Below are 26,734 nucleotides of genomic sequence, written 5' to 3' on the forward strand. Positions count from 1 at the left end.
TTTTCTGGTCTTATGAAGGTTCCGACAGTGACATTTTCCTAATAGCTCTCAAAATGTTGACATTTGAAAAAGATTATCAGAGTTGTAGCTGAAGTGTTGAATATACTAAGAATATAGTATTGACTTCATTTCTCATGATAAGTCAACAAAACAGTAAAATCTTGTTTCGGTTGTTTTTTACCCTAGTATAAAAACAATATGAAAATCCCTGTTGCAAAAGAATGATAAATGTAAAGATGAATAATCAATGAGCACACACACACACACAAACACACACACACACAACACAACACACACACACAACACAACACACACACACATGGAGTGAATCCTTTAACACCAAATCTAGTAATGTTATCAAAAGCACACACATGTCTGCCACTTACTCTAAAACAGAACTTACAACCACAAAGTAAAAATAAATGCCCTAGTGCACAAATGAGGAACAGGAAAAAAGAAAAACACATGATAAGGAAGTACAGTAGAGGTCTTTTAGATTATAGTAGAAGCAGTGTAATTATAACACAAATTAGAGACATTTCATTTGGGAAAGGGGAATGAATAAAATTAGATTCAAATTATTTTATTCATGTATACTAATTATCTTCAAAAATAATGAAGGAAAACATGATGTGGTTGCCTTTCTGTGAATTCAATGCAGAAAACAACTGAGACATATGCAGCATGAAGCTGGTTTTGTCCCCCTCTATTTTTAACTACTTCTCCTTTGTGAAAAATGCAAAATAATATGATCTTAGCTGTTGAAGAAACTGTCAAAAATAGAATATCAAAAGCAATATAGAAATTTGAGATTTAAGGTCAACCATTTCATTGCCTCCCTATCATGCCCTTACCCTTGTAAAATAATGACAAAGGAAGAGGAAAGCAAGAAATAATGCCCATCAAATGTGGCTTCATTAGAAGTCAAGGAATGTGCCTTCTCCTCATGAACATAGTCAAAGATACAACTGAAAGAAGGACTAATAAGAAATTAATCAATGAACACTTATGTGTCAGGTAGTGTACTAAGTGATAAAAATACAAAATAGGCAAAAGACCTTCCAGGAGCTTAAAATCTAATAGGGAAGATAACATGCTGACAAAAGTGTACAAACAAGCTATATATAGGATAAGTAGGAAATAATTACAGAGATAGCATTAGAATTAAGAGTGATTGGGAAAGATTTTTTTTGTAAAAGATAGGATTTTAATTGAGACAAACAAAATTGGTAAAGTAAATAGTATGGAAGGAAAAATGTTCAAGGCAAGGAGGACAACAGGGTTGCCAGTGTTGGTGGACCACAGAATAAGTAATGAAGGAAATAGCTAAGATGGGAAAGGGTCTAAGCTATGATGGACTATGAATAACAAAAAGAGAATTCTGTATTTGATCCTAAAGTAATAGGGAACCATATGAGTTTTAGAAGGGGGTGGGTGGAAGGAGATGATATGGTCAGACCTAAACTTTAGAAAAACCTAAAGAGAAAATAATAACCAGTAAGGGAAAGAAGCTAACAATAGCAAATGCAGCAGAATGGTTGAAAACTGAGAAAAGGTCATCAGATACGGCAATTAAGAGATCACTTGGTAACTAACAAAGAAATATTTTAGTTGAATGATGAGGTCAGAAGTCATATTGCAATGGATTGAATAAGAAGAGAGGAAATGGAGGGAGAGAGTACAGATAATTTTTTTATAGATTAGCTAAGAAACAGAGAAGAGTTAGAGAATAATAGTTTAATGGCATAGTATGGTTAACTGAAGGTTTTTTGCTTTTGTTTTTGTTGTTAAGGGTAGGGGAGACCTGGACAAATTTAGAAGAAGTAGGGAATAAGCCATTTGATAGGATGAGGTTGAAATATTAGAGAAAAGATTCTCATAAGATAGAGTAGTTTAACTGGATTAAGGAAACTGAGCAGCTATTCTAATGACCCATACTTCTCATTTTTAAAAAAGTCCATCTTTTTAATATCCATATTATAATATTGATGCTATATGAATGAAAATAAAGCAGTATTAAAAACTTAAAAGAAACAAATTTTCCTGTCAACTCTATGATAGGTAAGCCATTGATTACTTTTAACTAAGTGTGAGCAAGTATCCATGTAAAAGACTATCAAAAAGATGTATGGCTAGTTTGTTCACTTTGTAAAGTGATGAATAATAGTTAGACAAATTATATGCTCTATAGTTATTTATATAAATCAAGAGACCTAAACAGAGGCTACAATTGTAGTGAAGGGATAATCTAAAGGATTTATGAGAAGATACGATAAGAGTTGCACAGAATGAGAAGACATGAATGCAAGTTGAACTGTGAGGAGTACCTAAATTGATGAAATCACAGAACTAACAAAGTATTGAAATAAAAGTATGCTTCTTTAAGGAACTATGGAATAAAGTTATGAAATCTGTGATATGCAAGAAACTCCAGTGTGGAAAACCTTTCACCTAATGAAGAACATCAAATGTGTAACTTACTGTCTGGGGGAGATGTCTAGTGCTTTAAGAAGGTAAGTGATCCAAGTATTACAGTCAGAACATATCAGAGTCAGAACCTGAGCTACATCTCTTAATAATTTAATCACTGTAAAGCTGTCATCCTTTTAATTATTATCATGCTATGTTTCATTTAAAATAGATTTTCAATTATTTCAATAAATTATAGTAAAAAGGCTTATTGTGACTTGATGCTTCCTAGAATCAATAATATAATGTATACTGATATATTAATACACATTTAAAAATTTTAGGTGCATTTTTTTGTAAATGAAAATTTTATGAGATTAAAATCAATCATCTCCCATGAATTAGCCACTTGGACTGGAAAGGTTGTTGAAATAAAATATCCTTCTACAGAAATGCAATTGTAGTGAGAGCAGCTTAGGCAAACAAGTATTTTATTCAGGGAAATTTTGACTATATACTATTGTCATGATAGAATTTAGACACAAATTTTCTGGAATCAAAAATCAGACCCTCATCTTAAAAAGAATTAGAGACTTCAGGTCACTCACTCAATTCTCCCCTGGCTTAATATGAAAGGGGATAAAGGACTAGAATATGTTTACCATGTAGTCGTGGGGTTTTTTTTTGGTCACGAGTCTTAAATCTTACATTGATTATGATTAATCAGATATGTGTACTTTTCAAAAATGAAAAAAATTATCATTTAAAGGGGGGGGTTTATTCTTCATTTCCTGTTGCTTTAAGCCAACATGTATTCACATGTATATATCTTCAACAAAACACTACTAAAAAACTAAATTTCAAGAGTCCTTTAAGCAAACAGCTTATCATATGATGTTCTCTAATTGATCTCATCCAATCTCATGTATTCTATTCATATAAACAGAAAAAGTGAACTGTTTCTGAAGAAAAATACTCACAAAAATTTTCCATTTGTTTTTGAGCCAATTAAGACAATTTGTTCAGATTCAAGACGAGAGATTTTCCCATGGAACCATGGCATCTTCTCATGAGCAGTGGTAGCAATCAATTTCTCTAATTGTGGTTTTTGGCTAATAATAGCTTGTTCAAGAGCTTGACCCTGTAGGGAGAGGAGTATGATAAAAACAGATTGCCTTTCATTGTCCTAAGATAAATTCCAAAAAAAATTTCATCATCAAAGAAGGAAAATCGAGAGATCTATTCATATGACTAAATTTTAAGAATTTTACTCAAAATATATTCCTATCTAATCTCCAAAGTCTATCCCTTTCCTCCATGCATTCACACAAACAATTTTCCCAATGTATTCTTTGCCATCTCTCACAGTCATTGTCTTTTTTTTTCCAGATTCAACTCAGGCACTTCATAAAATTATCTTTCACTCCATCATTTCCCATTCCCCTCTTTTGTTAGTATTCCATCTCTTCTCAATTTTTTGTATTATATTTGTTTATGGATGTTCCTTCCTTCAAAAGAATGTCAGTTGCTTCATAGCAAGGACTTTCATTTTTACTTTTGTGTATAAAATACCAACAAAGGTTTGTTGGACTGAACTGAACATTATAAATCAGGAAACATTTCTTTTTTCTGGTTTCCTAGAATTAGTTTTAATTAAAACCCAAACAAGTCTATGATTAGATGACATTGATCAGCATGGCATAGTGATAAAATCTTGGATTCTTAATTCTAGTGCATTCCCATTGTTGATTATTTCCTATTTATTCTGAATATATTCATCCTTTATATATATTTGTTTGTATATGCTTTGGGCAGCTAGGTGGTAAAGTGGATATAGCACTGGCCTTGCAATCAGGAGGACAGGAGTTTGAATCCAGCCTCAGATACTTGACACTTACTAGCAGTGACCTTGGGCGTGTCACTCACCCTGATTGCCTCACATCCAGGATCATCTCCAGTAGTCCTGTTTCATATCTGGCTACTATACCCAGATGACTCCAGAAAAGGAAGTGAGGCTGATAACTTAGCACAGCATCACCCCTCCCTCGCTCAGATCCAAGTCATGTGTTTGTCATTGCATCACCTTCCCCCATATCATGGTCCTCATCATCATCATTTGTTTGCATGTTGCCTTCCACATGAGATTGTAAAGTTCTCAAGGGCAGGAATTATCTTTTGTCTCTTTTTATATTACCAGGGTTTAGTACAATACATAACACATAATAGGCCCACACACTTGGTATGCACTCCCTACCCATTCCACCTCATAAATTCTCTCTTTCTTTAGATTCAGCTCAAGGCAGCTAGATGGCACAGCAAATAGAACTCTGGTCTTGGAGTCAGAAGGATGGGAGTTGAATCTGACCTCAGACACCAGACAATTACTAGTTGTGTGACCTTGGGCAAAGTCACTTAACCCTAATTGCCTTGCATCCAGGGCCATCTCCAGTCATCCTGATTCATATCTGGTCACTGGACCCAGATGGCTCTGGAGGAGAAAATGAGGCTGGTGACTTAGGAAAGTAGACCCTCTCTCAAATCCAATTCATTTGCTTGTCATGGCATCACCTTCTTGATGTTACAGTCTTCTTTAAGAAGGAAGGACTAACATCAATCAGATGTAGTTTAAGTGACATCTTCTGAATGAAACCTTTCCTGATTTCATCCACTACTAGTATCTTCCCTCACGTTAACTACTGTATATATGTATGTATTGATTTCCTTTATATCTCCTGTGTAAACTTGCACATATCCTTCTTGTCTCCCCCATTAAAATTTAAACTCCTTATGAGGAGAGTGTTGTACTGCTTACCTTTGATTACATTGCTTACTAGGACTTAGTATGAAGTGCCCAGCACTTCATAAATACTTGTCAACTGACTACAGTGTGGGATAATATAATCCATTTATGATTTAGGAAGTTCAATATGACAATTCGATGGATGATATATTGGATTAGGAAGAAACATGAGGTAGAATGACCAACACATACTCTGTGGGACCTGTTTAGGGTCTGCATCAATACAGTCTCAGAGTCAAGAGGAGTGAAAGGAACATATGTGAGAGATAAATCAAAAACAGAGAATCTGTAGGATTTGGCAATTGATTGTATGTGTGAAGAGATAACAGAGTCACAAGTCGTTTTGATCCTACATTGAAAGATGGTAGTAGGGGCAGCTAGATGGTGCAGTGGATAGAGCACCAGCCCTGAGTCAGGAGGACCTGAGTTCAAATTTGACCTCAGAAACTTAATAATTACCTAGCTGTGTGGCCTTGGGCAAGCCACTTAACCCCATTTGCCTTGAAAAAAACCTAAAAGATGATAGAGGGAGAAATATGAGGAAGAAAATGGAATGGAAGCAGCTGTTCACATAAAAAACTTACCTTAGATAGAATTAGGTCACTTGTCCATGCCAAATAGGGGTATGGTAGGTGATAAGATTTAGAATGCATCTGACTATTTTATAAGATGTGGAATATGAGAAAAGAAAAAATTTCCTGAGAATAGTTTCAGTTTTTTTTTTCAGGGGTCTAGGAAACAAGGTTCTCAGCTGGATGAGGGGATTTGAAGTTGAAGGGGAAAGTTTTCAAAAAAAACCCTGTGGTAGGGTAGTGAATAGATTAGAAATATATAAAAGAATTGCCTTGCTGCCATAAGAACCCAGCTGAGAATATATTATAAAAAAAACTTTCTGTTGGCCCAAGTTTTTAGTTTCATGAATTTTGTCTAGCTTTGTTCAATAGCAGGTCAATAGGATAAAGACCACAGATTACCATACATGTAATACAAGGCTTGAATTTCAAAGAGCAAAATTTTCAAAAAGGAGAATACAAGGGATTAAAGAAAAGAGGACAGTGTAGGCAGGAAGGGCAAAGATGATGGAACAGCAAGAAGTGGTACAACCAGTTCTCCACCCTGCCAATACTCTCCTAAACAATTTTTTTTAATGTACTTGACTGAAACCTGCAAGAAAAGGGGGCAGCTAGGTGGTTCAGAAGATAGAGCACTTTCCCTAGAGTTTAAATCCTGCCTCAGTCACTTGACACTTAATTACTGTCTGATCCTGGGCAAGTTCCTTAATCATGATTGTCTTGGGGTGGCTAGGGGGCACAGTGGATAGAGCACCGGCCCTGGAGTCAGGAGTACCAGAGTTCAAATTTGACCTCAGACACCTAATAATTACTTAGCTGTGTGGCCTTGGGCAAGCCACTTAACCCTATTGCCTTGAAAAAAAACTTTAAAAAAATCATGATTATCTTGAAAAAATAAAATCCAAGAAAAAGTAAAACATCATTTTTCTAACCTAAGAAGACAAATTGATGCTACAGACAACAGAGATAGGAATTTACCAGGTATGGAGCACTTCAAAACAAGAAGAAGCTGTGCATCAGGTAAAAGAGATCCCAGATTCATACTGACATATTTCCAGACCCATATTAGGGTATCACAATATGAACAGATGCTTAATGAAGTTTTGTTTCTCATTATTCAGTTCTGGAACTCAGATCCGCAACTGACTGAGGAAGTAACTGTGCCCACAGTGGTATTTGTTAAAGGTAAGGAAAAAGTCACAAAAATGAGGCTTTAAATTCCAAAAGTAGAGTGGAGTATCAATTTAAGTTTCTAACTATTACTGAAGCTTGCAGAGGAATAACCAGGGCACAAGTGAGGAAAAAAAAAAAAGGATAGCCTGCAATTCAGTCACTAAAAACCAAAATTTCCCAATTATCACATAGTAATTGAAAAAAGTGAAAGTTACTCATAGCACAGACCCAAACCCAGGCCATGTATTTGCTAAACTCAGACCAAGGATGGGGAGAAAAGCATAATAAAATATGTTTCCTTAGATAAGTCTACTTTGGGAGTACTAAAAACCACAAGTCCCAGCAAGAGTACTTGCCTGAGATTTTGAAACAATATAACAAGTCGTACCCTCAAGAAAGTAGAAACAGAATTAAACAAGACTTCTACTCAAAAAGTACTCAGAGCCTTAACCCTAACAAGTCTTAAGTCAGGAAGTCAGCTGGAAAAATAAGCAACTTTAAAAAATAATTCCACCATGAAAAGCTATTATGGCAATAGGAATAATTAAGACAAATCCAGAAGAAAAAAAACTCAACCAAACATCTCAAAAACAGTTTGGGCACAAATTCAACTAGAATTTCTGAAGGAGAAGAAACAATAATTTTAAAAAGTTAATTTTCTTTATCAACAAAAGAACAGTGCTAGACAGAGAGGAATGGAAAGATGGAAGAAATATGTTTAGGGAATTTTGGTTACAAGAAGTACAAAAACTTGTTTAAGCAACAAACTCCCCTGAAAATCATAATTGACTATATGAGTCAGTGAGTCAACAAGAAATTTTAAAACAGTCAAAAGTCTGAAGAAATAGAAATATAATGCGTGTGATAAAAATACACTAAAGAAAATTTTCAGAGACTAGTCTGAGCAAAAGAAGTTTTTATAAAGCTTTTCTCAAGAGAAGAGCAGACTCATAATCAAAAAACTACACCCAAGGGATAGTCAAGTAAGATTATATAGGTCCTAATGCAGGTCCCTCTCCCTAACCACTCTTTTAATCCATTGGAGGAAAATCTACCCCAGCAACAGACACAGAGAAAAGAATGAAATGTTTTCATAATATTTTTCCCTTCAGAGGACGAGGTATTTGAGACCTTGATCACTTTCTTAATGAAGTAATGTCTATGTTTAGACTGACCTCCCAGTTTTGCAAAAATAGTCTTATTATAAAGCAGGTGGCTCATGAGCTTCTCTTTTGGACTGTAAGGTCTTTCTAGGAATGGTCCAATAATAATAGTTTGTTTTCCTTAATATTTATTAACCCTGAGAGGATTTCACATGGAATATTAACCCTGTGAGAGTTTTACTGGGAATATTCCACTCAGTAAGGTGATCTGGAAAACATAAGGAGGGGGGAAAAAAGACTTTTCTAGTTTGCTGCATTTTATGCAATTTTAGCATAACTGTTATGTAATAATGTTTTTCTTTCACTTATAAAAATTGAGTTTGATGTGACCAATAAAAGCAATGTTATCAACTTTGGCTTTAAGGATTTGATTTTATTAATATGATTATTTCCTCCAAATCAACTCCTCTATGTCTTAGTATCATGGTCCTCAAACTTTTGGTCTCGGGACCCCTTTATCACTCTTTCCCCTTTTTCACTCGTAAAAATTGTCCAGAGTTCATACTGACTTAGAACCATGAAATATCTTGCAGTCCTGAGCTGTGAAAGCAGCAGTAAGACACAAAATTTCAGTCCAAACACCACTCCCCAGAAGAGAGCAGAGTCTAACACTAATATAAAGGCTAAAGTCCAGAAATAAGCTGTAAAGATGAGGAAATAAAGAACCTGATGATATAGAGCTATTATAATACATAGGGAAACTCAAGAGCTAAATGCAGAAAAAGAGTTTTGAAAATATCTACAAGCAAAGTCACAAAAGAAAAATGCATATTAGAAGATCAACAAGAATTCAAAAATTAAAGGAATAATTTAAAAAGAGCAAAAATAATTATAAAAACCAAGTAAGAGGCAGTAGAGAGAAAAGTGAAAAAAGGAAATTAGAACTATGCAAGAAATTATGAAAAGAGGACAGATACTTTGGAGAAAGAGGCATTAAGCATTGCGAAAGAAAATAATTGCATAAAAATTAGAATTGATCAGGGGTGGAGACAGGATGGTGTAATGAAGGCAGGAAATCCCAGAAGCTCTCCCCCAGACCACTCCAAATGCTTTTAAATATTAACTCTAACTAAATTCTAGAGCATCAAGACCACAGAAAGACTGAGTGAAACAATATTCTGGCCCAAGACAAGGTCTGTTACACCAGGGTTGAAAAGGGCTGCAGCACAGCAAACTGGCTCCAACCATTCAGGAACAGCCTATGGGGGTGTCTGGGTCCCTGGCAATAGAGCAGTTTCCAGACCTCTCAGACCAGGGATTGCCAAGGATAATTGGGAAGTTCAGCAGGAAAACTCTGCCAAACCAACTTGAGCACAGAGCCCAGGCCAGCACAGGTCTCAGCACAGCCCTGGCCCCCAGGGATCAAGAACACATCTGCGGACCCATCTGGTAGCTGTTTTGAGAGCTCTCAGCCCACAGATGGTATGGGGGTCAGGGGAGATTGCACAGGTCTCAGGAAAAGGAGCTTTACTGACAGAGCAGAGCAGGAACCCTCCTCATAGCTTCAGGGCAGAGGATAGTGCTTGTGATCATTCACAGACCAGAGCACAAGTAAGCAAGCAGTCAGAGCCTCTCATAAGAACTTGAAGGAATTGAGGTCCCTGGAGGGGTGAACCTGAGGACAACATTTGGGATAGTGCATCCTCTACCCTGGAATCAAAGCCCCACATTAACAAAGAATTAAAAAATCAAATCACAGGTTGGAGAAATGAGCAAACAATAGAAGAAAAAAAATCTGACCGTAGGCAGCTATTTTGTTCCCATGAAGGATAAAAATAGACACGCAGAATATAACCAGATCAAAGCTTCTGTATACAAAACCTCCAAGAAAAACATGAAAAGATTTTGAAATCAAGTAAGAGTGGTAGAGGAAAAATTGGGAAGAGAAATGAGAGGAATGTGAGAAAACCATGAAAACCAAGTCAACAGCTTGGTGAAGGAAATACAAAAAATACTGAAGAAAATAACATCTTAAAAAACAGTTTAGATCAAATGGAAAAAGCAGTACAAAAGATCAATGAGAAGAATGCCTTAAAAAGCAGAATTGGCCAGATGAAAAAGAAGATATAAAAGCTCTCTGAAGAAAATAATTCCTTCAAATGTAGAATGAAGTTGACAGAAGTTGATGACTTGTGAGAAATCAAGAAACAATAAAAACAACCAAAAGAATGAAAAACTAGAACCTGTGAAATATCTCATTAGAAAAACAAATGACCTGGAAAAGATAAAACAACTAATCAGGAGAGATAATTTAAAAATTATTGGACTATCTGAAAGTCATGACCAGGACAAGAGCCTAGACTTCATTTTTCAAGAAATTCTCAAGGAAAATTGCCTGGATATCCTAGAAGCAGAGTGTAAAATAGAAATTGAGGGAATCCACTGGTAATAGATCCCAAAATAAAAACTCCCAGGAATATTAAAGCCAAATTTCCAGAACTCTCAAATCAAGAAGAAAATATGACAAGCAGTCAGAAAGAAACAATTCAAATATCATGAAGTAATAATCAGGCTAACACCAGATTTAGCAGCTTCTACTTTAAGGGATCATAGGGCTTGGAATATGACATTCCAGGAAGGCAAAAGAGCTTGGATTACACCTGAGCATCAATTCAGGGGAAAAGATGAGCATTCAGTGAAATAGGGGACTTTCAGACTTTGCTGTTCAAATGACCAGAGCTGAACAGAAAGTTTGATCTTCAAGTACAGGACTCAGGTGAAGCATAGAGAAGGCAGATGGGAAGGGTAAATCATTAGGGACTTAATGATGTTGAACTGCTTGTATTCCTGCATGGGAAGGTGATATTGATTATACTCCTATGAACCATCTCATTTATAAGAACAGTTAGAAGGAGCATATGTAGATAAGGCACAGGAGGGAACTGAATATGAAGGTATAATATAAAGATGGAGTTAATGGGCAAGAAAGGAATGCCCTGGAAGAAAGGGAAAGGAGAGGTAGAATGGTTGTTATTTCACATAAAAGAGGCAAGAAAAAGATTTTGCAATGGAGCAGAAGGGGGGAAGGTGAGGGAGGAATGAGTGACCTTAACTCTCATTGAAAGTGACTCAGAGAGGAAATAACATATACCCTCAAGAGAGTATAGAAATACATCTTATTGTAGAAGAAAATAGGAGAGAGAAAGGGGATGGGGGAAAGGAGATGGGGGAAAGGGGATGGGGTAGGGGAAGGGGGTGTAGGTGATAAAGAAAGTAAAGATCATGGAGAGAGGGTAGTCAGATACAACACATGTTTGAGGAGAGGGTGAAAGGAAAGAGAGAACAGAATAAATGGGGAGGGGAGGGATAGGATGGAGGGAAATAGAGGTAGCAATAGAAACTGTGGGAAAAAATATTGAAGCAATTTCACTGATGGATATGATAAAGAAAACTATCCATCCCAAAGACAAAGTTGATAGTATCTGACTACAGACTAAAGCACATTGTTTTTATTCTCTCACTTTATTTTTCTTGAAGTTTCTCTATCTTTGTACGGGGAAGGAGAATTTGGTTTATTTTGACAATATATGTCTGTGGGAGATTCAAGAGTCAAAGCCTCCCCTTATAGGTGGAAATTAATGTCCAATGCCTACATGAGGAGTACAATGGAGTTGGAGTAGAACTCTGCCCTCTTTGGACTTTCTCTGAGATTCTTCATTTTCCTTGTATTTTAAATACTGTTGCAGCTTTGGATATTCCAACAAGCTATATGACAGACTTCCAGGGAAATTCCTCTTAGGTGAGCTGTAGGACTCCCTGATCCTCCTCACTCTCTCTCTCTTTGATGACTTGACCTGAGTTACCTCACCCTCAATGAAAAAACTCCTTCATTCAGTATTATCTGGTTTGAATTTGTCTTTGTGTATTTTCTCTGATTTGTTTTAATTAAAATGATTTGAATAAAAGAATTTCTTTTCTTCCTGTTATATGTATTTATTGCAGAAATGGTAAAGCATCCTTTTTCCCATAAATGAACAGCAATTCAAAGGTTAGTTTGAACCTGAAACTATATCCCTAGACTAATTTTTTTAAATTTTATTTATTTAAGGCAATGGGGGTTAAGTGACTTGCCAAGGTCACACAGCTAAGCTATTATTAAAGTGTCTGAGGCCGGATTTGAACTCAGGTCCTCCTGACTCCAGGGTTGATGCTCTATCCACTGCGCTACCTAGCTGCCCCATAGACTAATACTTAAGGGAAGAGATGGATACACTTCTATCTCAATAGTTCCTCTGGGTGAGGAAAACAGAGTAGATAAACTTCAGTTTCAAACTCCTGTTTTCCCTCTCAGAAGGAATTAAAGTCTTCCCTGGAGAAGGTTCCATTTAGGAAGGCATTGCTCATTATATGTGTGCATATACAAATGCCCACACATGTATGTATGTATGTATGTATTCATATAAACACACATCTATTAATATATTTCTCCATTGAATTATGTAGGTATATATTTGTTCCTCCTTTGACAAGTCTAGATGAAAGTGAGATTCAAATGCCATATGTGTGCTGAGTATAATATTTCTCTGTCTATGACTTTTCTTTGTTCTCAGTTGGGACTAAAGATTGGGCTAAGATGAAGAAAAGGCAGATTTTTTATTATTGAAAATATTTAATTAAACTAAATCAATTAACTTTAAAAATAAGAGGAGTATATAGAGTTGAACCATTTCACCAGGCATATGGGGAAGAGAAGAGAATATAGATAGTGCAAGGATGATGACTTGGAAAGAACTGAAGGTGGGGGGATAGAAAAAGAAGGTGATTGTGAGGATGAGTTATGAATTAAAAAGCAGAGGGAGGGGAAAAAAAGTGATTATGGTCAGATAAAGGTAATTCTGAATTCATGGATATGAATGTATAACACTTCTGGAAGATAGCAAACTAAAAAGTAAAACTATCTTAGTGTTTATCTGTAGTGTAGAAAGTAACCTTGGGGGGCAGCTAGGTGGCACAGTGGATAGAGCACCGGCCCTGGAGTCAGGAGGACCTGAGTTCAAATCCGGCCTCAGACACTTAATAATTACCTAGTTGTGTGGCCTTGGGCAAGCCACTTAACCCCATTTACCTTGTAAAAACCTAAAGAAATAAAGTAATCTTGGGAAATTAACAAACTGAGGAATTGGAAGGTTAGAGGTTTTTTTTAGGAAATATCAGTTATGATGAATTCCCTAGTATAAGGATGGAAACAGAAGAAAGACTTTGAGTAAGGCACTGAACTCATTGAAGAACAAAAATAAGAATTCTAGAGATCCATAGAAAATTGCAATCAAAATTTTGACTGGATTGAATGAATCTCAAAGGAGAAGTATTTATTGAGTAAAAGTAGTAAAGGATGAATCTGGAAGTGGCATTTGGGAGCAAGGAGTAAGTCAACTCTCTCATCATGCTCACTGAGTAGAGGTGCAACCTGCACTTGAAAGGAAGTATTGGGGGCAGCTAGGTGGCGCAGTGTATAGAGCACCAGCCCTGGAGTCAGGAGTACCTGAGTTCAAATCCGGCCTCAGACATTTAATGATTATCTTAGCTGTGTGGCCCTGGGCAAGCCACTTAACCCCATTGCCTTGCAAAAACATAAAAAAAAAGTTTTTGCATTAATAAAATCAATGTAGCCAAAATTAGAAGAAAGCAAAAAGCTGGAAAACAATCTTCACAACCAGGAGTTCTGATAGAGGTCTCATTTCTAAAAAAAAAAAGGAAATATTGGGAAACTCTTGTCATCAAGAGAGAACTAGGTCTCAGTAAATGCAAAAAAAGATAGCAGAAAAAGAAAAGAAAATGGAAATTTAACAGTAAATTCTTATGATGTAAAGAGACATACAAATTCTTATAATAAATTTTACACATCACTAACATCAGTTATCCCTGGTTCCCCAGCAAAACATCATATGACACTGATTTATAAAAGTTCCATTTGCAGATACTTACAAGCTATTTTTGGGATTCCACTATTCCATACCAGAAATTATTTGTTTAAAGAAATAATCTGGGGTGGCTAGGTGGCATAGTGGATAAAGCACCGGCCTTGGAGTCAGAAGTACCTGGGTTCAAATTTGGCCTCAGACACTTAATAATTACCTATCTGTGTGGCCTCCGGCAAGTCACTTAACCCCATTTGCCTTGCAAAAACCTAAAGAAAAAAATAATAATCCAAACACTGTATAAACAAATGATCTTGTTTTGTTTAATTTTTGCAAGGCAATGGGGTTAAGTGGCTTGCCCGAGGCCACACAGCTAAGATAATCATTAAATGTCTGAGGCCGGATTTGAACTCAGGTACTCCTGACTCCAGGGCCGGTGCTCTATTCATTGTGCCACCTAGCTGCCCCAACAAATAATCTTGAATGCCAGTCCCCTACATAAAAAAGGAAAGATTCAAGAAAAAGAATTGTACATAGAGGAAATTTTAATAAATAAAAAAACTCTTTTTTTTCACTTCAAAGTCTGCAAATTTGGAAGCTATGTAACTGGACTTAGCAGTCAATAAACATTTTTTGTTGTTGTTGCTTAGTTGTTTCAGTCATTTCAACTCTTCAAAACTGCATTGGGGGATTTCTTGGCAAAAAGATAATGGAGTGGGGTATGCCATTTCCATCTCGAGCTCATTTTATGAATGAAGAACCTGAGGCAAATAGGGTTAAGTGATGCTCAGGATCTCACAATCAAGTAAATGTCTAAGGCCAAATTTGAACTCAGCTCTTCTTGAATCCAGGTTTGGTATTTTATTCACTGAGTCAGCTATTTGTCTTTCAAAAATATTATTCAGTCATTCAGTAGTTTCTGATTCTTCATGACTCCATGAATCAATAAATATTGTCCATCAGGTTTTCTGAACAATGATACTGTATTATTAAAGCACTCACTCAAATTTCAAAAATAAAAAATTTAATATACATGGTTTGGTCAGATCAAATCAAGATTATTTAGCAATGCAGTGGTAATTGTGGAAGCAAGATAGACAACTGCTATATTGCAGAGACATTCTACATAGATGAGTTCATTGCATAATCAGAGAATCACTGAAATTCCAATTAATTATATTGCCCAGGGCTAAAAGTCCTGGATGATGAAACGAGCTAGAAACCAAGGTTTTGAGGAAATACAGGATCATAGACTATGGGATTGAATATGGGGTTTCATCCCACCAAAGGGAGGGTGCTCTAAATAAGGAAATGTCATCATCAAAGAAGTCCAGAAGTAGCTTTTCCAATATCCAGAATGAAAGGGAAATAATCTCTGCTGTTGGATAATAAGATAATGTGGAACTTGGAATAAATAGATTCTCCTGGAGTTAAATATATCAGGAAGGAAATTTTAGTAATAAGATTTTGAAGTCTGCTTGATGAGATACTGTTGAGCTTATTTTTCCAAGTAGCTAACTGAATGCAAAACAACTTTGAAGAGTTCAGTCAAAGAATTGGGCTGGGGTTCTAAGTGCTGAGGATTCAAAGAAAGATTAAAAAGCATCTCTGTCTTTGAGAACTTTAAATTCTCATGGGGCAACAATATGGAAATAACTAGATAAATACTGGTATAGACTCAGTAGATGGAGAAAAGTATTTGTAGTTATTTCTGACAAATAACAGCTTCTGAGTTTTGTCTTCCACTTCAACAATATGTTTGGTTGTATTGAGATCTTTCATTCATTCACATTGAAATTTATGATTGCTTGACTTAGGGTTTTTCTAAATTTGTTTGTTTAGTAATGCTTTATCTACTTGTTTCCCTTTCACATTCCAGGATGGCTGTCTTTTGCTATTCAGTGTGCATCCATGCCAACAATACTCTTTAAAAACAAACAAAAAACTCAAAACATGAGGTAACTGATTACTTAATCTTTGCTTCTTAATATTACTCCATCCCCTTTTGCAACTTCTCACAATGATTAAATAATACTGTTTTATTTGAATTTCCTTTCTCTTTTACTGGATGTTCTTTTTCTGAACATTAACAATAGCTGCAGTTTGTCACTGGAATAGCTAATTTTAATTATTATGAGTCAGATTTTGAAGCTTGAGCTTTTTATGAGGATTAGTATCCTCTGTTAATGTTTTGTCTTTATTCAAAAGAACTGGCCAATTTTATTCTATTATTTCCTGCATTATGATATTCACGTTTTGAGGAATTTGGATTTCATACTTCTTGAATATCTATGATCTCAAAACTATCTCTGTGTACAATGGTTGATTGATTTGGCTTGTATCAAATTCAGTTCTTTTTTCACTATTAAAATTTCTTTTCCATTTTTTTTTCATGACTTTGTTTTTGGTGGTTGATCACTGTCTGACTCTTTGTGACCTTGTTTGGGTTTTTTGGGGTAAAGATACTGGAGTGGTTTGCCATTTCTTTCTCCTGCTTATTTTACAAATGAGAAACTGAGAAAATCAGAGTTAAATGACTTGCTATCTTTGCCAAGAAAAAAGGAGCAGATATTACTGAAATGATTGAACAATAAAAACATTTCTTATACCCGATCTAATGAGTCTTACCTCATAACAAAGAGAAGCAGTTAAGTAGAATTAAACTAATAAAGCAACTTAACTGCATATATGGCATTCAGTATTCAAAATTCCCCACCTCTTCACTTGAAAAAAGGAAGTAGATTTTTCTTCATTTCTTTTCCATTAAGACATTCATTAATATTATAAAAAGTTCAGCTTTATTTTAATTATTTTATTTTAAAGTTTCATTTTAATTTACATTATTGTATTTATCACATATGTTGCTAAACCATTCTCTAATCATTAGATAATCACTTTGGTGTAGCTACAAATTCTTTAGTGTATTTGGAATCTTTTTGTCTTTGGACTTTTTAGAATACACCAAGCTTCAAAACTTTGTTTTATTAAAATACATTTAATTACCATATTTTATTTTTAGATCACCCACTATTCTCATATAACCCTTCCCCACTTCTTATGTTCTTTTAAAATTTGTTTTTTCCTTGTCTTCTTCCAAATTTTTCTCCCTTTAGAATATGTTTTCTAAATCTCTTAATTTCTTCTTCTCTTCTTTAGAGAGATGCTCTATGAAGAATTCAATTTTTTTCTAATATTGGAAATTTTAAAATTCTGAATTGAGAGATAAAATACTAAAGTGGTATGTGATATCAATTTACAGTTTCAGGTGCAGTTTTCTTTCAGTTCCTTTTTCCTAAGGAAATGTTCACATCTGTTAGTTTGTCAAGTTCCTAATAAAAAAGAAACATTCTCTTTGAGGAATTACTGTTCATCTTTTCTTTTGCTTTTAGTATGCTTTATGCTGATTTATCTACTTAGGTTTGGGGTGTTTTTTTCTCTTGAAATGTCTGATGTTAAAGTCTTTTTTGGGTTTGTTTGTTCTCTTTATATGAGTTCAATCAGCTTCAGCTGATTTCATTCTTTTCCATTCTTATCATGCTGCACTTCCATCTCCCTTTCTCCCTCCACTCCCCATTGAGTGAGAGAATTTGCTGTGTTTTCTGGGGCAAAAGAAGAGTGATGAGAGGTATGATTCAGACAGAAATACACAGTTTCTTTAACCTAAGGTCAAGTCCCATAAAAAGGCACCATATTTTTAGCTTTTCACAGTAGTTTCAAACCAAGAAATTATACAAGCCAAACCCTAACATTATTGAAGAGATTTTTTCTTTTTATAAACTAATCTGAACTATTATTTTGAAATCTGTTATAACTGATAATAAACAAAGCATTTTTGTTCATTCAAATATTTAAAAGATATATTAAGTAGCCACAAAAAATTCTTTATTTGCTTAATACAGTAACTATTAGTGAAACCAAGAGGGCATTTACTGAAAATGGATTATAGGAAATTCAGCTGAACTCTCCCAACATTACCAATCAATTTTAGAATCATGCCTCATACCAAATTTTGGAGTGACAAAGACAACTTTGTCAGATCAGATTGAGACATTTTTCTAACCTAAGACATCTTAGGAGGTCTCTGACACATAGCTTGGTGCAGCCCTAAAACATGGCAGATCTTGGAGCCATCCCCAAAAGATGCAACAAAAAAAGCAGCTTTGGGAGCTCTCAGTCCAGAGAATATTAGGAGTTGAGGAAAACCTGTCAGAAACAGATTACAGTAGACCCTTTGCTGACACTGGATGTAGCCAGCTCTAATTGACAAGTCTATTGCTTAAAAGCAGTTCTGGGTCACAATTCCAGGATGGAGCGAGTTCTAATGGTCAATCACAGGAAACAGAGACTCTGGTCAAGTAAAAGTTTTAGCTAAAAGAGGGGCACTAGTACTTGTAATTGCAGAGGAGCAAGGCCCTTCCTGAATAAAACCAGAGTGCATATTGGGCTGTATGCAAAGGAGAGTGCCATCTGTATCCAGATAAGGAGCTGTGGAATTTGAACAAAGTGCAAGGACTATTCCCTTTAATTTAGAAAAAAAAAACAGGTATCTTATTGTCTGATCTTGTTACCTCTGAGACTTCTCTTCTTTAAGGATATAATTTCTCTCTCATCACACCCAATTTGGATCAAGGTACAACATGGAAACAAAGTAAAGACTGACAGAGTGCTTTCCATGGGGAGGGGGAGAGGGAAGCAAGATTGGGGGGGAAATTGTAAAACTCAAATAATATCTTTAATAAAAATAAATTTAAAAATAAATAAATGAATAAAGCCAGAGTGCAAACCAGGAGAACCATTCCCAAGATATTACCACCTTGGAAGCACCAAAAACTTACAGACCATAAGAACTACATCTGAAAACCAAAGCATATAAAAGTCTGAAGTTTAGCATAGTGCTATCTCATCCACAGGTGAGTAAAGCCCACTTTAAACATAAACTCCAAAGTGAAAAAATAATCTGAGAAAATAAACAACAATAAAGGACTTGACCATAAAAATTACTATGGTGGCAGGGAAGACTATGTCAAAAACTTAAAAGACAATAATGTGAAAATAGCTGCAATGAAAACTGATCATTTTGTACCTAAGAGTATAAAATTGTACCCTAGAGCAGTCGCAAGAATTCCAGGAAGAGTTAAAAAAAAAAAGAGATGAGTGGTAGAGCAAAAATTGGGGAAAGAAATAATAGTGATGCAAAAAAAAACTTATGAAAAGAGAATTAACAACTTGGTAAAAGAAACATAAAAATACTGAAGAAAATTGACCTAATTATGGTAAAAGAGATACAAAAATTAACTGAAGAAAATAACTATTCAAAATCTAAAATTGACCAAATGGAAAAATAAGTTCAAGAACTCATGAAGGAAAATCATTCCTTAAAAATTAGAATTGAATAAATAAAGATAATGACCTCATGAGAAATCAAGAAACAATAAAATTAAATCAAAATAATGAAAAAATAGAACAAAATGTGAAATCTCTCATCAGAGAAAAAACTGACTTGAAAAATTAGATACAGAAGAGATGATAAAACCATACTTGGATTACCTGAAAACTAATGATCAAAAATACAGCCCAGACATCGTCTTTCAAGTAATTATCAAAGAAAATTGTCCCAGTATCTTACATCCAGGAGACAAAACTGAAATTAAAAGAATCCACTGATCACCTTCTAAAAGAAATCCCAAAATGAAAACTCTCAAGGATGTTATAGCCAAATTCCAGAGTTTCCAGGTCAAGAAGAAGGGACTTCATGAATCCAGAGAGAAATAATTCAGATATAATGGAACCACACATAGGATCACACAAGATTTAGCAGCTTCCATGTCAAAGGAGCAGAGAACTTAGAATGTGATGTTGAGCAGAGCAACTAAGAATTGCAACAAAGAACCACCTACCTAGCAAAACTAATAATAATCTGGGGCAGGTTGCACAGTGGATAGAGAACCGGCCCTGGAGCCAGGAAGACCTGAGTTCAAATTTGAGGCCTCAGACACTTAATAATTACCTAGCTGTGTGACCTTGGGCAAGTCACTTAACCCTATTACCTTGCCAAACAAAAAACAATCTGATAATAAATCCTTCAGCGGGAAAATGGTCACTTAATAAAACAGAGCTCCAAGCATTTCCTGATGAAAAGGCTAGAGCTGAATAGGAAAGTTGATATTCATATAGAAGACTCAAGAGAAGCATAACATGAAGAAGTGATCATAAGGGGGTTCAATGGAGTTAAACTATCTGCATTTTCCTTTATGGAAAAAGGATATGTATAACTCCAAAGAACTTTATCATTATTAATTAGGTCAATTAGAAGAAGTCTACGTAGAAGTGTGAGTCAAATATGTTGGAATCATCTCAAAAAAAAAAGATGTAGGGGTGAGAAAGTTTCTCTGATAAAGGCCTCATTTTTCAAATATAGGATATAAGAAATGTCAAATTTAAAAAATAACCACTTTTGGGGGTGGAGCCAAGATGGCGACATGAAGGGATCGAGTCTTAGGAGCTCTCTGATAAAAACTCATGGACTAAGGACTCTAACTAAACTTTCGAGAGACAGAACCCACGGAGGGACCCAGTGGGGCAGTTCTCCTACTCAAGGTAACCTGGAAAAGAGCAGAAAGGCTCTGCTCCCCGGGGGCCAGAGGGGTGGCCTGCCAGAGGGGTGGCCCACCAGAGCCAAAGAACTTCAGCCTCCCGGAGGCAGCCCCAGGGCTCTGGGAGCCCCAGCTCACAGCAGCGGGGCAGTCTCCTGAGCTGCACCCCGGGGAGCACCGGCACTAAGTGGGGGAACAGCAGGGGACCTCTGCCAAAGCAAGCACGTGGAGCCCAGCCCTCAGGGCACACAGCCAGCAGCCTGGTCTTTTGGTAGCCTAGACCCAGAAACAGAAGCAGGTGGAGCCATAAGCAGGAGCCCCCAGGGCATGAGCCCATTGAGCTGAGGGAGGGGAGTGAAGAGAGACTGCAAGCTGGGTCCTCTGCCCCTGGAACAGGACTCTGGGGCTCTGACCACATTCAGATCGTGATCACAGTCTAGGCCCCCCCACAGAACAGCAGGGCCCCCCCCACCTCAGCCCCATGGCAGAGGGGGGCGCTTATGGTCATTCACAGACCAGGAGGGAGGACAGAGCCTCACATACTGAGACCCTTGTGGGAGTGTCCCAAAAGCTCAGGAAGCACCCCTCAAAAACAGGCTTAGGCTGGGAAAATGAACAAACAAGAGGAAGACCATTGAGAAATATTTTGCAAATGAGCCCAAGAAGGATCAAAATACTCAGTCTGAAGATGAGGAAGCACAAGCTCCTACATCTAAAGACTCCAAGAAAAAACAGAAATTGGGCTCAGGCTATGATAGAGCTCAAAAAAGACTTTGAAAATCAAATGAGGGAGTTAGAAGAAAAACTGGGAAAAGAAATGAGAGAGATGAAGGAAAAACATGAAAATGAAGTCAGCAGCTTAGTCAAGGAAATCCAAAAAAATGCTGAAGAAAATAGCATGCTCAAAACCAGCTTAGGTCAAATGGATAAAACAGTTCAAAAAGTTATTGAGGAGAAGAATGCTTTAAAAAACAAAATTGGCCAGATGGAAAAAGAGATAAGAAAACTCTCTGAGGAGAATAAATCCTTCAGACAAAGAATAGAATTCAGGGAGATTGATGAATTTAACAGAAATTAGGAATCAATACTTCAAAACCAAAAAAATGAAAAATTAGAAGAAAATGTGAAATATCTCAGTGAAAAAACAACTGATATGGAAAACAGACTGAGGAAAGATAATTTGAAAATTATTGGAATACCTGAAAGTCATGATCAGGAAAAGAGCCTTGACATCATTTTCAAAGAATTACTACAGGAAAATTGCCCTGATATTCTAGAAGCAGAGGGCAAAATAGAAATGGAGAGAATCCACCGATCCCCCCAAGAAAGAGATCCCAAAAAACCAACCCCCAGCCAAGTTCCAGAACTTCCAAGTCAAAGAGAAAATATTACAAGCAGCCAGAAGGACACAGTTCAAATATCGTGGAGCTGCAGTCAGGATCACACAGGACTTAGCAGCAACTACATTGGAAGCTCCTAGGGCTTGGAATACAATATACTGGAAGGCAAGAGAGCTTAGAATGCAGCCAAGAATGAACTACCCAGCAAGGCTGAATGTCCTCTTCCAGGGAAAAAGATGGACTTTCAATGAACCAGGGGAATTTCAAAGACTCCTTTTGGAATGGCCAGAGCTGAACAGAAGGTTTGATCTTCAGATACAGGACTCAGGTGAAGCATGGAGATTGGAGGAGAGGGGGGGGAAATATGAGGGACTTAATAAGGATGAACTGCATGTATAGAAAAATGATACTGATAATATTCATATGAACCATCTCAGTTAATAGAGCAGGTAGAGGGATCTTTTATAGTTGAAGCACAGGAGAAAGCTGAATTTGAAGATAAAATATGGTGTAAAAATGGAGTCAATAAGAAAAAAAGGGAAATGGAATGGGAGAAAGAAAAAGGAGAGGGAGAATAGTCCAAGCTATTTCACAAAGTAAGATTTTTTTTATAACAATTAGCTATTGCAATGATATGGAAGGGGGGAGGCAAGGGGGAATGAGGGAACCTTTGCTCTCATCAGAGATGGCTAGGAGAGGAAACAGCAAGTATACTCAATGGGGTATAGACAACTGGAGTAAGAAGGAGGGGGGAGCAGGGGGAAGGGGTGGGGATATGAATAAAGGAGGAGAGGATGGACCATGGGGGGTGGGGAGTGGTCAGATATAACACATTTTCTTTTTTTACTTCTTGCAAGGGGCTGGGATTGGATGGCCTGCCCAGGGCCATAGGGCCAGGTGGATTCTGGGCCTAAGGGGTGGTATGGGGCCTCAGGGCTTCTTGGCCCCAGGACCAGGGATCTGTCTGCTGCGCCACTCAACGACCCTACAGCAGAGTCATAGTGAAAGGAGAGAGAAAATATGGTAGTGGAGAAATAAGAAAGGAGGGAGTTGAAATCAGCAATGGCAATGTTGGAAAAATATGGAAGTAACTTTTGTGATGGACTTATCATAAAGAATGTGATCCACTCACGACAGAGTTGATGGTGTTGGAACAAAGACTGAAACACATTTTTTGTTATTATTATTTGGGGGGAGGGTGCAGGGCAAGTGGGGCTGGGTGGCCTGCCTGGGGCCACATAGCAGGGTGATCATTGGGTGTCTGGGGCCGGATTCAGACCCAGGTGCTCCTGGGTCAAGGGCCAATGCTCTGTCTGCCACCCAGCCACCCCTACTATTATTACTATTTTATTTTGGGTCTTTTGTTTTTCCTTCTTTTTGGTTTTTGCAAGGCAGTGGGGATCGGGTGGCTTGCATGTCACATGGCTGGGTGATTATTGAGTTTACGAGGCTGGATATGGACTCAGGTGCTCGTGGCTCCAAGGATGGTGCCTCGTCCATTGCACCACCTGGCCATACCTACAATTATTACTATTATTTTTTTTAATTTTAATCTTTTTTTCTACCCCTTTTACTTTTTTGCCCAAGCAAGTCTATCTATATTCATGGGGGAGGGGTATTTTGTTTACTTGTAAGCAAGTATATTTTATTAATGTAAAGAAAAACATTTGTACAAAATGAGAATAAAAAATAAATTTAAAAAAATAGAAAAAAAAGAAAAAAATAACCAGTTTTCAGAATAATGCTCTAAATAATTACTGATTAGAAAAAAGGCAAATTAAAACAACTTTGATTACCTCACAATTATCAAAAATGAAAAATGCTAGAGGGAATGAAAGAAAAGAGGCATAGGGATAAACTTTTGGTAGAGACGTGAACTGTTTCAACTCTCAGTGGAGAACAATCTGAAACTATGCTGTAAGGGTTATAAAATTTTGGTTCAGCAATAACCCTACAGGTCTGTATTCCAAAGAAATGAAAAGGAAAAGAATATATACATACATATAAATATATATATATATATATATATATATATATATATATATATATATAATAGCTCTTTTTGTGGTAGTACAGAATTGGAAACTGAGTGGATACTCAAGTTAGAAATGACTGAACAAGCTGTGGCATATGATTGTGATGGAGTACTATAATGTTTGTCTTTCATTCTTAAAGAAAACCATGTCATCAGGGCAGGTGATGCCTTGACAAGTACATGAATTGAATTTGAGTGAGGGGCAGCTGTCCTAAGTCACCAGCCTCATTTTCTCCTCCAGAGCCATCTGGGTCCAGTGGCCAGACATGAATTGAGATGACTGAAGATGGTTCTGGATATGGGGCAATCAGGATTAAGTGACTTGCCCAAGGTCATACAGATAGCAAATGTCAAAGTGCCTGAGGCTAGATTCGAACTCCTGTCCTCCTGACACAGTGGATAGAGCACTGGAATCAGAATGACCTGAGTTCAAATGTAGCCTCAGACACTTGACACTAGCTGTTTGACTCTGAGCAAGTCCCTTAATCCTAAATTTTTTTTTTATTATTTTATAGACAGAAGCTGAGCTTAAATCTCATCTTCTGCAAGAAGTTGGAGTACTAAAGTGCAATATGAAATGACAAGGAAGGTGGTTTCAGAAAAACCTATGTGAGACATATATGAACTGCTTCAAAGTGAAATCAGAAGAACTAGGAGATTATTGTACACTCTAACAGCAGTATGATGATTAACTGTGAGACTTGGCTAACTGATCAATAAAGTAAATTAAGATAAATCCAAAGATCTCATGATGAAAAAAAATGCTGTTCATCCCCAGAGAGAGAAATGATATTCTCAGAGTGCTAATTAAATATAATTTGATTACTTTTCAGTGTCATGATTAATATGGAAATATGTTCTGTGTAATTTCACATGTATAATTGATATATCCAAGAGGAAGAGAGAAAGAATCTGAAATTCAACTTTTTTATATGTTAAAAAATAATAATTAACTATTTTCATCAGTCCCTAAATAAATCTTCATGGATTTATAAGCAGTACTATGTTAGATGCTGAGGACCAAAAAAACAAAAAAAAAAATGCAACTGCTCCTGGTCTCAAGGAATTTATATTATGCTAAGGGAAATATTTACACATAATAAATGTAAAAGGAAATACAAGTTATTTCAGCAAATTGATTTTCTTTTTTGCCTTAGAATCTTATATCTGATACAAAAATAATCTTTCATTTTAATGGGAAAGGAAAGGTGTCAGAGAAGAGTCTAAGGAACTTAGAATAAAATTCCAACATACATATATATACTTACACACACAAGCATCACACACATATATATATACACATATATATATATAAACAGTCTAGATGTAAAGTTTCAAGAGGATAATGTTATTTTTAAGTAGTTTTGTGCAAAGCACATGTCATCAAATACTTAAAAAGAATGGAAAGAAAAAGACATCTAAGTATTTAACTCAAAACTGAATATAGGATTTTTAGAGCAAAATTGAGACCCTGAGTATTAAAAATATAATAAGGCTGAATAAAATAGTTGTACTCTGAAAGATTCTTTTTAGTACAACTTTCCTTTTCATAGTAGTCCATCCATAATCTTATTAGGAGAGTCTAGCCTCTTTGAGATGGCAAATATAGTCATTCCATAACCTTAAATCCAAGTATATTGTTCTTTTCCAGGTCTTTGTCCCTTGATCTATGACTTACTAAGTGTCTGAGTGTTTAGGGTTGGAATATCAAAATCTCAACTTTCATATGTAATGCGAATCTAGAGGATATTGTTGAACAACATAAAGTTGCACTGTTCAGGAAGCGGCTTCTTTGGCCACATCCTGGCTAAGTTCTATCTGAACTGGGTGGTGCCTCTTGAAATGCTTGACCATTGGAAACTCTGCTTAACTTTGCAGATTCAAAGAAAACAAAATAAGGGATCTCAGTGCAAGAGACACTAGTTGTGGGTATAGATGAGTTGAGGGAGTCAGCTGAGGTCTTACGTAGGGGACAGAATTTGAATGGAACTTTAAAAGAAGATGAAAATACATGGCAGAGATAAAGTACTTTCCAAAAATGGGCATTTGAGTTCAGAGATGGAATGTTATTTTGGAGACTAGCAAAGTAGACTAGTTTAAATGATTAGTAAATTGTAACACTTTATAGGCTAGGCTGGAGCCAGATAAAGAAGGCTTTTTAATAACCAACAGAATTTTTATCTTACCTTAAAGCCAAAAGTGAGTTGTTGTGGGGATTTTGTTAGCTTTTTGGTCAAGCACTGTGCTTTAGAAATATCATTTTTGGCAATTGAAGGATGGATTGGAGAAGGAAGAGACTAGAAGTAAATGATCAAGTAGATAATACTGTAATAGTTTAGATGAAAGGTAATCGGGAAAAAGTTAAAAGCTGTGTGAACAGAGATAAAGGGATGAATTTGAGAGATATAGTAGTCAGAATTGGCAAGGTAATAAATAGGATAAGGAGTTGATCCTTGATGAATAAAATAAGAATATTGGAAAGAAGGGAGGTTTGGAAAGAAAAATAATGTCATTACGTGTTTTTGTGTGTGTGTGTGTGTGTGTGTGTGTGTGTGTGTGTGTGTGTGTGTGATTTGAGATGTCTCCAAGACTGGAAATGTCCAAAAAGCTTTTGATGATACAAGACCAAAACTCAGCAGAAACTTTTTTATCCTGCCAAGATAATAGCTATTCTCCCTACTCCCCACTCTGCTACTTTCCTTTTATGTGTTGTCTTCCTCCAGTAGAATGTAAGCTCCTAGACTGTCTCTTTTTTTCTGCTTATACCCAATGTAGCACAGTGCCTGGCACA

At 36.3% G+C, this 26,734-nt stretch overlaps 1 protein-coding gene across 4 annotated transcripts in view; it reads right to left on the minus strand.

Annotated features, from left to right (window-relative positions):
- Positions 1-26,734, minus strand: part of SYK (spleen associated tyrosine kinase) — a 156,132-nt gene that overhangs the window by 81,367 nt on the left and 48,031 nt on the right. For all 4 annotated transcript variants that reach the window (XM_074203878.1, XM_074203877.1, XM_074203876.1 and 1 more), the window contains exon 3: positions 3,390-3,550. In XM_074203878.1, coding sequence (XP_074059979.1) covers positions 3,390-3,550 — 161 coding nt within the window. The remainder of the gene's footprint in view (positions 1-3,389; positions 3,551-26,734) is intronic.

Source organism: Macrotis lagotis, chromosome X, assembly GCF_037893015.1.
Source record: "Macrotis lagotis isolate mMagLag1 chromosome X, bilby.v1.9.chrom.fasta, whole genome shotgun sequence".
Classification (NCBI taxonomy): Eukaryota; Metazoa; Chordata; class Mammalia; order Peramelemorphia; family Peramelidae; genus Macrotis; species Macrotis lagotis.